The sequence below is a fragment of the Mytilus californianus genome, unplaced genomic scaffold (genome assembly GCF_021869535.1).
Source record: "Mytilus californianus isolate M0D057914Y unplaced genomic scaffold, xbMytCali1.0.p SCAF_6, whole genome shotgun sequence".
Lineage (NCBI taxonomy): Eukaryota > Metazoa > Mollusca > Bivalvia > Mytilida > Mytilidae > Mytilus > Mytilus californianus.
Window position 1 is genome coordinate 77,535,045 of NW_026262712.1, and position 14,246 is coordinate 77,549,290.

Below are 14,246 nucleotides of genomic sequence, written 5' to 3' on the forward strand. Positions count from 1 at the left end.
ACAATTCAGTAAATAGTTGATCTGAACAGATAAACAACTACTGAACAGTCTAAACATAGACGGAACACTTCTTATTAGACTGCAAGCGAATTACTGAATTTACCGTAGTGGATAAGTCTGAAAATTTACTGAAACCTAAAATGAAGTTATCATTTATTGTTCAGTCTTTTAAGAACTGCTCAGATCAAAATGACAGTTTCAGATTAAAATATGTTTACTAGTGTTGGCACAACGATACCAGAGGAAGTCTAAAGTTTCCTGAGTCCCATGGTTGTAATTTTTAAAACAGTAAATCAACAAGAATTTAACTCATATGTACTGCAAGTATTCATCTTGCAGTTATATTTCAAATATTAGTTCAATGCTTACAACACAAGATAAAACTATTTTTGGGATGTAATCATTTTTAAAAAGGGTAAACTGGACTAACTCATATATATCATCTGACTGCTTACTACAAAACTACACATTAAAAAGTTTTGGACTTCCAACAACTGACATTTTGAAAATGGACACCATGCAAAGTACTGAGCTAAAATTACAATTATTTCACTTCATTATAAACTTCCTTTTTTATTAGTACTACTTATAAACTTAATACCTGATGTGGAGGCATTTCCATTCCTGCCACGTGGATAAAAAATCTCTGAAACAATTTGTATTCTGGTTTTGGTGCTAAAATAACTAACTTGACAATCAACTTCTGACTGTTGTTTGTGTTTAATACTGCAAAAGCGTCCACCATTATTGCTTTGATTTCAAAATTCTTCTCATTACTGAAATATTTCATAATGGTTATAAAGAGTGTAACTGGTTTCCATTAACTTTATGCAGACATTGTGTACAAATTTCATCAGAATTCAATTGTATTGAACCTCAAAAACGTATTATATTGAGTTTCACAGAAGCAATATTTAAATGAGACATTTAAAAGTTTTTAGATTTCTACAATCTTTTCTTCGAATAGGAAACGTTACAAAATATAAGAGCAGCGTTCGAACGTCCCCGTGTTGAACATATTTTATCTGGCCAAGGGCAATACTTAGAAAAAAATACTTTTTAATAAATATCTGACAAGAAATGTAGACATGAGTTACTAACAATGTTATTTCCCATATATATTTCTATTTCCAAGGTGAATAAATCTTGTAAGATATTTGGTCGGCTCTCTGTCAAGACCTTACTGATAGAATCCTTTTGAGCTTTTGATTTTTCCATTTGATAAGGGAATTTATGTCTGAATTTTACTTGGATTTCGGTATTTTTTGTTATTTTACATGTTAATATAAACTTTTTAAAAATTCGACAAGAAATAAAGGTGTAAGACAGTTAACAATGTAAGGTTCAATAAAAAAAAACGCCATGTGTTGGTGCTTGTTTTGAAATCTCTAGGATCTTGGCAGTGTTATCTTTATTCTTTTCATTTGTGAATTTCAATACCATTCGCATAATTTCTGGTAGTCTGTGTTAGATTTATTCACAACTTTCTAGATCCAGGATGATTTGTAGCTGAACTATAGACGCTAACATATTGTTGAAAATTTTGTGTTAACCACATAATCTTTATTGAATAATTTGACCTTCTTTTTTTAAATCAAAAGAAAGCCAATATTTTTTTGACATTAAAATTTTTGGTTTATTGGTTCTAAAATGTTGTGCAGATGTGCAGATAGTTAAAGGGAAGGAGACAAGGTGATTTTTATAGAGCGTATTTGACAAATCAGAATCAGGAATTGTGTCTGACATATATATTTCAACTATATCAGAAATTTAAAAAAGGGATTATTCAAACATTACTCATACAATTTTAAGTAAGATAGTTTTAGGGTTAATTGTAAAAGGTTATAGGTTATCATTTCATGAACAACATAACTTCGAGGGGGTTAGGGTCAGGTAAGCTAACATGACTTGAAACATACAAGTCTACATGTTAGTTACTGACAACTTTTCTTTTAAAGTTTGATAAAAGGTTTAATTTTCATCAATGAAAATTAGATGTAATCACCCTACCCGTAATATGAGATCAAGGTCACAGGAAATTACACTATCTAGGGGCCATGAATTTTTAATAAAAGTTTCCTAACTTTGCTTGTGGTTGTTATAGAAGGGTTGAACTGTTGTCTTACATTAACAGTGAACCTAAATGAATGACAAAAATGTGAAATAAAAGTTTTGAATTCCATCAAGTTTATGTTTAGCCTCCAATGCCAAACTGAACTAGGCCATTAGTAATGCATTTATAGTTTACTATTGAATGTCTATGCATTCAAATTCTTGGATAATCGCATGATCATTCAAATTTCATACAATTTTTTCAACAAACGGATTGCTTATGTATTCATGCATACGAAATATTCAGTTGTGTACAACAATTATAAGTTGTAACAGTAACATGAATACCATTACAGTGTCTCCAATTACCCAGATTCCTTATAGGAGATACCATACGATAAAGTAAACTTCATAATTTGCTGATTCCTTGTCAAAGTGTGGCTTTAATTTTGGTACTTCTTCAACGTTTGTATTAGATAATCTAAAAAATTATTTGACTTCTAACATCCTTCATGATACATAATTAATCAAAATGCACATCTGGTGCAGTAAAAATTGACTCCGGTAATGTTGTTGCAACCACAACCACATATAATGATTAACCAGATTCTATCAATCATTATATAATATTCCTTTTATTCATATAAACATACCTATTTTGGAGACGTTGAAAGTAATCATTGGCAATCTTTTTTATTTCGTCATCTGATAATAACTTCAACATACTGACAATTCTAAAGAAACATTCATTTACAAGTGGTGATCCTTAAAAAAAGAAAGTTATAGTTTGATTATTTTTTTTTCAAACACCAAAACACAAGTTAGCAATTAAGAACGTGAAATTAAGATTTAACTAAGTTGTAGAAAATTTCTTGATCTCTTTTCATTATACTTCAATTTAAACTTTTTGCATAAAGATTAAAAAATTAACGATACCACAGATAGACTTTTGAATTTGTTTGTCTTCTTGGCTGTAAGTTTCATCAGTGTTTACCTCACACCTCCTTTTATTGATATATGTTCTAAACAAATTTTGTGATGAAAACCCGAATGTACAGTTCAATTATAACGGGTAAATGTTTTAATGATATTTTGTGAATTTAATTTTCATGGCACGTATTTGTGGTAGCAGAGAAATAAGTTAGTTATACCTTGTGGAGGCTGATTTCTAATACATGTGATATTACTCCGGATGTCCTTTAATATTTCAGTCACGTTTACTTGTCCTTTTTTGTTTCTCTCAAACTGAAATCATATTGAATACATTATATAATTATTTAGAGGCTTTCCCGTCATATCCAGAAACAAATCTTGTCCGACTTTTTTTTGGGTTCATGCGATTCCTCATGCTTTTGTTTTTTTTTACCATGATTTGTTTTTTTCTGAATAAATTGACGTGTGGGCTTCAGGTGATACCCTCTGCTTTCTTTTGTTGTTTGTAACCTTGATTTGTATCTTTCTGAATGGATTTAAGAAATTTGAACATCTGTCAACTACTTTGCTTAGCTGCTGATCAAATATGGAGTCATTCTGCTCCTGTAAAGTGTGATCAAAACATTTGTTGTACACACAGAGAGACAACAATGTGAATGCCAAATAGCTCCTTCTCTTAAAGCAGGATATAATAATCAAATAAACATGTTTCTGTTCTTTTAAACTTGTTCATAAATATCTCACAAGAAATGTAAACACAAATTTGCTTACAATGCAATTTTCCAAATAATTAATATTTTCAAGGATATAACATATTTGTAAACAAGAATGTGTCTATAGTACACGGATGCCCCACTCGCACTATCAATTTCTATGTTCAGTGAACCGTGAAATTGGGGGTCAAAACTCTAATTTGGCATTAAAATTAGAAAGATCATATCATAGGGAACATGTGTACTAAGTTTCAAGTTGATTGGACTTCAACTTCAGCAAAAACTACCTTGACCAAAAACTTTAACCTTACTTGACCAAAAACTTTAACCTGAAGCGGGACAGACGGACGGACGGACGAACGGTCGGACTAACAAACGGACGGAAGAGCGAACGGAAGCACAGACCAGAAAACATAATGCCCCTACTACTATCGTAGGTGGGGTATAAAAGTATTTGACCGCCATTGATTATCGAATTTGTCTAAGGCCTTCCTTAAATAAACCTTTGATATATATTTCATAAAAATCTGAAAAGAAATGTAGGCTTGAGAGTGCTTACAATTCAATTTTTAATATTTATTACAATTCAAAAGGCTAAGTTATCTGTTAAAAATAATTGATCAGCACTGATTTTTTAACTCTTCTAAGACATTGCTGATATAAACCTTGATATAAATTTCATTACAATATGAGGACGTGAAGGCTCGCGAGTGCTTACAGTGCTACTTTCAATAGAATTTATATTTCCATGGGTCATACCTTTTGTAAAAATAATTGTTTGGCACTGGTTTTCAAACTCATCTTAGCCATTGCTGATATAAAACGTTGACGTAAGTTTCATTAATATCTGACAGTGAAACTTAGGCTTGAGAGTTCTTACAATGCAATTTTCGATATACTTCTTTTATTTCCAAGGGACATTCCTCCTTTAAAAATAGCTGTTCGGAACTGAATTTTGACCTTGTCCCAGATATTGCTGATATAAACCTATGACATACATTTCATAAAAATCGTATATGAAGTGTAGGCTTGAGAGTGCATACGATGCAATTTTTCATATGAGGTCTACTTTTTACTTTCAATGGTTAGTACTCCTTTAAAATTAGTTGATCGGTACTGACGAACCCCCAGTATTTCTATGTTCTCCACACCTGGTCGTTGCGGAGGAAAATAAATGACATGAATTTATTCATCGTATTATACGTTACCTCTTCAATACTAAAAGGTAAATAACCCTACCTTATCAACATGTATATTCCCAGCTGAAACATTCTTTGGTTTGACATGTAACTCCTTCACTTCATGTCTAGTCACAAATACCAATTCTCCCTTACCGAATGCACTCATTTCAGGAATTGCTATAAAAAAGATTGAAAATAATTCAAATAAATAATGCCTTAAGGTAGATCGGGTGTCTTTTTCTAAGCATCCATTCTGGGCTTGTTGCAAAAATAATGTTTTGTTTAAAATTATTTTACTAAGTATCATTCAATATACAACAGAAACATCTAAACCTTGAAATTTTTAGATTAAACTATCAAAATATTAAGTGTCATTAAGTATATTCATAATTTACAGAAAAATCCTTTTAAAATCAATAACAGATAATTATATTGAATTTGATAGGACAATTTATTTTTGAGGATTTGTGAAGAAAATAAGGCCTGTAACCCACTATTTCTATTTAATATTTCGGTAGCATTTAACTGTAATTTCGTTAATTTCAATGCATTTTAACAAACAAAAACGAGGTCCGTGAAACCCAGTTTTTATAATGAAATTTGAAAGTATATTGACCCAGAAGTCTTTACAGAAGTTAAAAAAAAAATCAAAAATTAAGACACCCAAGCTACCTTTTATGTCTATAGATATTTTCCTTAGTTCGTAACTTCATGCAGCAAAGATATTTGACCTATTGCATTTCCTATCTGAGAAACGGGCCTAACCAAAATAACTGAGCATTGATGAGTGAACCATTAAAATAAGGTTAAGGCCAGATAAACCTTGTCACACAGACATTTTCAACTTAATACTAGTATCTTGACTACAGCAAATATAGAAGACAGAGTGCTTAAAGTATATAAGAAACATAATTGACTGTGGCAGAAGAACAGATTTACAGTCAGAAATTCAGACCGAAAGTATAATGGTCTTAACTATCGTAGGCAGTCCATAACACACTTTTGCTTTCAACTCTTGAAAAAGTTTTAAGTTAAACTACAATTCCATACACTATTGTATGGAAAACAATGCTTTTCATCTATAAAGTATCATTGACTGTTAACACAGAAATATAGTCGCTTGTATGTAGTTTTGATAGTTGATTGCAAACTTTGGAATTAAAATGGCAATATTTTAGAACATGTAAACTGATGCAAAACATTCAAAGTCAATGAACCATCACTGAAGTTGGACAGTAAAATTAAGAAATGCAAATGATTATGCTTCTGCATACCAACTACCATTGATTTATCGTAAGTGTTTCCCTTTAACTGACTTAAACACAAACTAAACACGTAAACTATGCAAAAGTGTCAAAGTCAATAGACAATGACTGAGGCGGCGGATCAAAATTATCTTCATGGAAATGGGAAGCGCCAATGCTAAATCAACCTCATAAAAATATTATTGACCTACCACTAATGTTCCCGCATAAACTGACATAATTACTACTAATACATTTTTGACAGCGCCTACACCAGCGACGCTGACAACAAAAAACAGCACGTCAAAGTCTTACCTCTGCGACTTTGTTGATGCAATGCAAAATAAACAGCTGCGCCATGAGCGCATGATACGCCCGTCGTCTTGTGTGTGAATTTTTATGCAATAAGCATAAATAGTTTCTGACATACGGCGTGACATGCGAAAACCCCCCCTTTTTTTTTTACAAAAAACTCAATATCTCTAAAATAAAATTTTGAATCAAAACCAAAAAGTATACAGATCTTTAGATTAATATAACTAAGAAGTGTGTAAAATTTTAAGCAATAATCATAAATCGTTTTTGAGATACGGCGCGACATGTGAAAAACCCCTCCCCCTTTTTTTACAAAATACTCAATAACTCAAAAATAAAATTTTGAATCATCACCAAAAAGTATACAGATCTTGAGGTTAATATAACTAAGAAGTGTGTAAAGTTTTAAGCAATAGTCATAAACTGTTTTTGAGATACGGCGCGACATGTGAAAAACCCCTCCCCCTTTTTTAACAAAATACTCAATATCTCTTAAATAAAGTTGTGAGTCATCACCAAAAAGTATACAGATCTTAAGATTAATATAACTAAGAAGTGTGTAAAGTTTTAAGCAATAATCATAAATTGTTTTTGAGATACGGCGCTACATGTGAAAAAAAACACACACCTGTTTTAGTTACTAAGTCCCGTAACTCAAAAAGTTTTAATTTTTTTATCACTAAAAAGTATACAGATCGTTTGACCATCATAAGAAACAACTATGTTAAGTTTCATGAAATTTGGATAAGTCATTCTCAGTTACGGTGCGACATGTTTACGCCGGACAGACAGACTGACAGACAGACAGACAGACGGACAGACAGACAGACGGACGGACGCCGGACATTTGTATACCATAATACCAAAAATTTGACGGGCGTATAAAAATTAGATTTCTTAATAACTAACCTTTAACTTTTTGACAATAAAGACTTTACATGAGATAAAATTTCCAGACCTGCTACTAACTTATTAAAGAGTTCTGTAACAATAAAGAGCAAATTATTTCAAATATTTCAACACTGAACTTACAAATTTTGTCAAAATCATTGTCAGCTTTGACCTTCCTCATATTTTCATGTGGATCAAAACTGAAATAAGAAACAATGTATTCCTTTAAAATAAATGTATTCACGGAAACATACAATATTTTCCAAATGCCGATTAGAACTTGTCATTCAATAAAGATACATTTAGCACAAAGTATAAAGCACAATTATACATACAAATGAAGGTACTATCCTTGTGACAAAAAAATTATAATTTTCAAAATCCGTCCCTTTTCATGTTTTTTTTTTCTTTCTATTTATAGAATGTATCTGTGGTTCGATAAGTTGGATCCATCCATCAAATTTAAAGATGGTCCAATATGAATCAGCAAAAAAAATTGTTAGGGTTCCAAGGTAGTCTTTGTCTCTTCACCCAATTGCTGATTTCAGTAATGACGTGTTATGTTGACTACTACACTTACACTATTTATCAGTAAAATACAGAAAAAAAAGATATATAAAACATGTTTAGATGATATTACTCGATAATAAAGAAGCTGTAAGAAAAATACGGAAGAAAAAAAAAACTTGGTAAAATTCCAAAAAGGTTTAACAAAGTTATTGATATCTGAAAAACTTTCACCACAGACTGAACTTGACTAAACACCTATTTTGTCATGAGAAATAATGTTTGAAAAATTGAAAAGAAAATAATGATTCAATATTAAGTGCCATCTCTAGTCAATCAAGGACCATAACTCAAGAGCAAAAAACGTGAAAATCATAAATATTCTAATTAACCTCCATAAGGTCATCAGTAACAAAATTTAAATTTTGAGAAGCATTGGTTGAACAGTTATCTAGTCACTGCGTTGAAACAGCTTGTGTCGCCAATCTACCCGCCAGCTGTACCAACGCAAATTAATTATCAGATTTTCCCTCAGAACAAAAAAACGGTTAAAAATAATACTTCTCGATGAAAATATGTTCACGTTCTAGCCCAGGAAATTATTATGAGAAGAATTTTATTTTTTCGCAAATTCGTTGATGTGATTAACCAAACAAAACTTTTTTAATGAAACAAGAAAGTATCTAAAATAGCCCGTCTTATTTACATCTACTGTGATCTTAACGGCTGATATTGTTACATAAATAAGCAATGGTTTTCATCTCCAAGCTATGCGTAAGTCACTAATGTTCACAATGTATTGATGTATTCCTCTCATTTTAACCACATTTCAAATGAAATCTGATCTAGGACTAAACACTCCAAACTTCACTATTACAAATAGATAATTAAACCTGTCAGGCGCTTTAGGTGAGGTAAAATTCTCTTCTATCATTACTTTATGGATGAATCCTAGTTCATTGTGAAAATGTAGAACCTGAAAAACAAAATGTTTGATGTCTATCAACTCTATGTGTGACTTATCATGAGGGCAGTATCCTCACATTGAACTTTTGGGCCAGGAGAAGTAAAAACTAAAGGCCGTAAAGAGTCTATGTAGATCACCAGGATAAATGAGCATGGCCATCATCATCAATGGCTACTATTGAAAATGGTAGACTAGAACTTAATTTCTCAACAAAAGACTTGTTGTGCATTTTTATCTTTACAGAGATATGTTTGCCCAAAACACAAAAAGGGTAACAGGTACAAAAATGTGAGATACTGCTTTCATACATTACCATTATATGATTGTGTTAGAAAATATAAGTTTTTGGTAAACAACATAAGGATCGATCGATTTGAAATTCATCATATAGTATAGCATGTTCACGTAAAGAGTGATAACAAATGTCAAGAAGCTCTGACTTGTATTCCACTGTATACCCCTCCATCTCAGCAGGGGTACAAATATCGTCCTTCAATGGTAATGCAACAAGTTGACTACTAATTTCTGTCTTGTTTACTTATGTGTAGATCTTGTCTTCTTGATCTTTTTTGCTGTTTACAGTTATATCTTCTATAGTTTTCACCAATAGTAAATTTCACCAATAAAGGGCAATAACTCCAAAGGGGAGTATACACGCACTAACAATTTCGGCCATGTGTATCATATATGTAGATTTTTTTTTGTCATATAGATGTTTCTCTCCGTTAATAATAATTTTCAGGATAATAAACAAAACTGAAAAAAGGGCAATAACTCCTATAACAACGTAAACGGTACTAATCTTTTTGCACCAGATGCGCATTTCGACAAATAATGTCTCGTCAGTGATGCTCCATGCCAATATATTTGAAAATCAAAACACTAATGCAAACTTTAGGAGTCATCTGACAATTTTTGACAAAATACAGTATGAAGGTCTTGACACTTTGAAATTTATGTCTTGTCAAATTTTCTCAATCTGTAACGGTTTTCGTGAAAATAGACAAAATATATGCATTCTACCCTCATGTTCTATTTTTATTATGTCTGCCATATTAGTTTGCAGGCCAGATCATTGGACAGGTATTTTAAACTAGATACCCCAATAATGATCGTGGCAAAGTTTGGTTCCAATTTGGCTTAGTAGTTTCAGAGAAGAAAAAAGTAAAAGTTAATGGACTACAGAAGAAAAACAACGGACACCAAGTGAAGGCAATTTTGCAAGGTGAGCTAAAATTAGGAAAAGGCAATGCAAAACACTAGAAGGAATGATGAATATTTCTCTTTAGAATTGAATAAGGCATACAGAATGAGTGAGGGAGAATATCCATGATCAGCAGTGAATGAGCTTTACTTTTTCGACACTTCAGTAAAGGTTATTTATGCAGACAATTCCTGTTCAAGTATAGATGATTATATAAATAAACAAACTCTTTACAATCATATTCATTTGACGAGTGATATTATAAATTAGTGTGAAAACCTTTGCTGTGTTTTTTTTTTTACCTTTGTTAATGTTCCTTTCGCATTAGGTATCACATGCCCTTTTCGTTGCTTCTTAAACTCAATTCCAACTGGAGTTTCTCTTGCTGTGTATATTGCACTATGTGGACCTTTAAGATATTGAAATTTGTATTGGTCATAGTATTATGCATATTTCTAACAATTTCTTGCTCATAAATAAAACTGCAATGAAAAATTGGAAACTTGAATATCTCCTCTTTAACATGTTGGCCAGGGAATAAAATATTGTATTTATTGCACATCCTCTGGATCGACTAATGTAAAGTTTCATCAATATCCATGCAGCTCCTGATGGAGAATTGTTATCATAAGGCACATGGACAGACGAACGAACGGTAAGAGGGACAGGGTGATTGATTCCTGTCCTAAAAAATCAATTGTGTTTGCATGTGCATGATAACTGTTATAACAGTACCTGTGAGCATTCGTTGAAACAGTATCATTTAGTTGCTCAACTTCAAAATGTGCTTTTGGTTGTCTCAATAATGAATAAATGAAATTACATATTTGAATTGATTTCTATTTACTTTTTTTTTGTTCATGGTTTTCTTCCACTTATAAAGATATAAAGTGAGATGGTTGAGTATACTGACGATAACTCCACCATATGTTAATATGAAACTAAATTGAACCTTTCCAGTGGTTGTTTTTAGACACATCTTTATCTCTTTTTCTTTTCGTCCTTTAACAAACTTGTGTAAACTGTCGCTATTTTAAATTCTTTGTTGGAATTATTTTAGAAATAAATCATGACGACCATGGTTTATGTGAGATTTTAGAATGAAGCTCTGATTCTTACTTACGTTTAAAAATACGAAGAAAATTTGATACATTGTCTTTATGTGAAAGACTATACAAGTATTAGGTAAACAGGAAGTTGATGATCGATGAATGTGTAAATGTACGACAGTATAAAAGGCTAACAGGAAGTTTGATACTAAAGGAGTATATCCTTTGGAGATTGAAACAGTTCAGTATGTTTAGTTATTCTTTTTATGTATTTGTTTGATATTAATTATTTTACAATCGTGCCACCAAACTTTGATAACTTAGCCCACTACTTATATGTTACAAAACTCTGCCAGGAACCTTTCAGACATATTAGGTTTTAATTGAAAGAGTAGTTTTCGGTATTGTTCTGTATATTTACAATAGGAACCAATCATGCCACCATGCCAATTTTAATAAAACTTGTCCTAAAGCTATTGTGTTGTAGATCCACACCAAAGAAATGGTACGATGTTGTCAGTAAACTCATTAAAAAGAACCTTTCTGTTATATATGTGGTTTAAATTGGTTGATTTTTTACGTATTCAGTCATTAATAAAGATGTATACCTTGCAATTAGATAATATTCCTTTTTTGCTGTTACTGATTTAAAGTTATGTGGAAAATAAACTACATATATTAAGGATCATTCAGTTAGTTTTGTTTAAATTGGTCCAGTGGTTCCAGATGAGAAGATTTTTGTTAAAGTTTACGGACGTCAAGTGACGGCAATAACTCACATGGACTTTTAGCTCATTAGAGCCAAAAAAAGACAGCTCTTTTCATAAAAGAAGTAATTAACATAATGACAGATTCCCCTATAGCTGAATGAATTAAATCCTATATATCAGACAACAGAAAAAAATATACATACCTTCATTTCCAACTTCTTCTGTAAAATATTCCCATCTTTTATCATCCACATATTTGCCTTTAATCTGAAAAGTGAAAATCTAGTATAATGTATTTGTAATACGAATCGCTCACTTGGCAAAAGTACTCCATTAATATCATTAGCAACACTATACATGCTATTGGCAGCCATCTTTCACAGTAAGGATATGACCATGTTTTATCCTGATCCGAATGGGTGAATATTCTTTTAAAGCTTATAAGTTATTGAATGACTATAACTAATCCCGACAAGGAGACAATTGATGATTTCCATCACTTTTCTATTGCGTTATCATGTAATCTATTGGCACATGGACTTCCTGTCCTACCCTTTTGCTCAAAAGCATCCCACTTGACGCTTGCTTTCACATAAATGCTTTCCACATACTGTAACCCTTTTGTCTGGGCCTATGGAGCAGTCACTGTACACATCCATTTTCCATTCAAAACCTCAAAAATCTGTCTATCTTTATGTATCTTCTACAGTATCCTGTCCTTAAAAGGCATAATCTGTTTACTCTTTATTAAAGTAAACCTCTCTTACATTAAGCAGGATGGTGATATCTTTACTGCCTCTATTATATATAGGATGATACATGGAAATGCCCGATGTCCCTCAAGGACTGAAAAGCACCTGGCCTTGTGTGTAAAGTACCCCCATACCTCTTTTTCTTGGTAATTTATTGATCATATTTACCACACCACCAAATAAATGAAAAGCATCACATTGGCGGCATGAGATCCGCTTAGTACTGCAGACATTGAAGGGGTGCAAGTCTATCATCTCAATGACCTATCACACAACAACAAGCATGTTTATTCCATTTCCAATTCCGCCGTTGACCGCTTATCATAGGAGAAGCAAAGGGTGGGAGTAGCTAAGACCAGTGCTCAAACTTTCATTCACAGTGTTGTTATTGCACAGTCTGGCTCCGCCTCCTTGACCCAGTAAATAATGAAATCAATGACCATAAAATTTCCCAATAAATTTAAATAAATGCATACACAACAATTTATCAAAACATAAATTCGGAAAAGGATGGCTTATCCTAACACTTATCTTGTCAAACTTGTTAACCTAAACCCAAATTACATATAGTTCCATAAATTTGAAGCAAATGAATGCCCGAGGAGAGCTACAAACAGGAATAACGTTGTTTATAATGATGAGACGATATTGATGAATTGGTGGATACTTACTTGTTTTCAGCGTGTCAAAATAAATATTCCAAAAATATGTCACTGGATGTTCAGTCGTTTCATTTCCTCCCCTTTTCAAAGGTATATCTTCATGAATTGAGCTTGCTTACAATATTTGTCTCTTGACATCACGCAATCAACAAAACATCAATTAATGAATCGATCTTTTTTCCTATTATTGGGAAAGGCAGAATACCTTCATAATAAGTTTTAAAACGTTTTCTTCTCATCACAACTTTTAACTCTTCTAAAACTAAACGTCCTATTGGTTTTGAAAGCAGGAAACATGGTATACATCGAACAAGATTTTGCATCTGCCCCCTCACGGATTTTCGGGGAAAAGCATTTCAATAACAATTACATTTCTCTCAGGTCTTTAAACCTTGATGAACCTATCACGGCAACAATACCTTTACATGAACATGTATCATAAAATCAAATCCTACTAAGAAATGTGATCCATGAGATCATTTTCTGAGTTTTGTCATAAAAAGCGCCACTATTTGATTGACATATCATGCATATGTAATTCATGAAAAGTACAGTTAAGTTTAACCTTTGACATGTGGCATCGCCTATTTATGTTACACATCGTATATAGACACGCGTTATTAATAAAACATATTTAATCCACTCAAAGCTATGCTTTTCGTGAATTATATACGTTAATTCGTTAAAGCGTGCTATATATATAATATGAACAGCAGGATATTCTTAAATAACTGGTAATTATGAGCCCGACATCCTTCCAAAAACAACAGCGCAGGAAGCAAACACCTACCAATAGAGAGTAACGCGTACGGCATACCCTTACAGGATGTTAAAAAAGCAGTTCATATGAGTATTAAAAATTCGGTTATTTTGGTGAAGGGATTATTTTTCTTGAATAGCTATATATATAGTTAAGACAAACATTGTTATAATTATTAAAAGAAAGAATTAACAAACAAAATCAGATCATATTGATTGTAATAACCAAGATAACAGATTAAATAGGATGGATCATAATTTGAAGATTACATTTTATCAATTAAAGTATGGATCTGACACATGTAAT

At 32.1% G+C, this 14,246-nt stretch overlaps 1 protein-coding gene across 1 annotated transcript in view; it reads right to left on the reverse strand.

Annotated features, from left to right (window-relative positions):
• LOC127706626 (uncharacterized) overlaps positions 1-14,246 on the reverse strand; it is a 143,206-nt gene that overhangs the window by 99,456 nt on the left and 29,504 nt on the right. Inside the window, exons 5-12 of the mRNA XM_052211283.1 lie at positions 11,970-12,033; positions 10,310-10,416; positions 8,730-8,812; positions 7,471-7,529; positions 4,938-5,056; positions 3,204-3,297; positions 2,706-2,817; positions 602-776 (exon numbers count right to left, since the gene is read on the reverse strand). Of these exons, the coding sequence (XP_052067243.1) occupies positions 602-776; positions 2,706-2,817; positions 3,204-3,297; positions 4,938-5,056; positions 7,471-7,529; positions 8,730-8,812; positions 10,310-10,416; positions 11,970-12,033 (813 nt within the window). The remainder of the gene's footprint in view (positions 1-601; positions 777-2,705; positions 2,818-3,203; positions 3,298-4,937; positions 5,057-7,470; positions 7,530-8,729; positions 8,813-10,309; positions 10,417-11,969; positions 12,034-14,246) is intronic.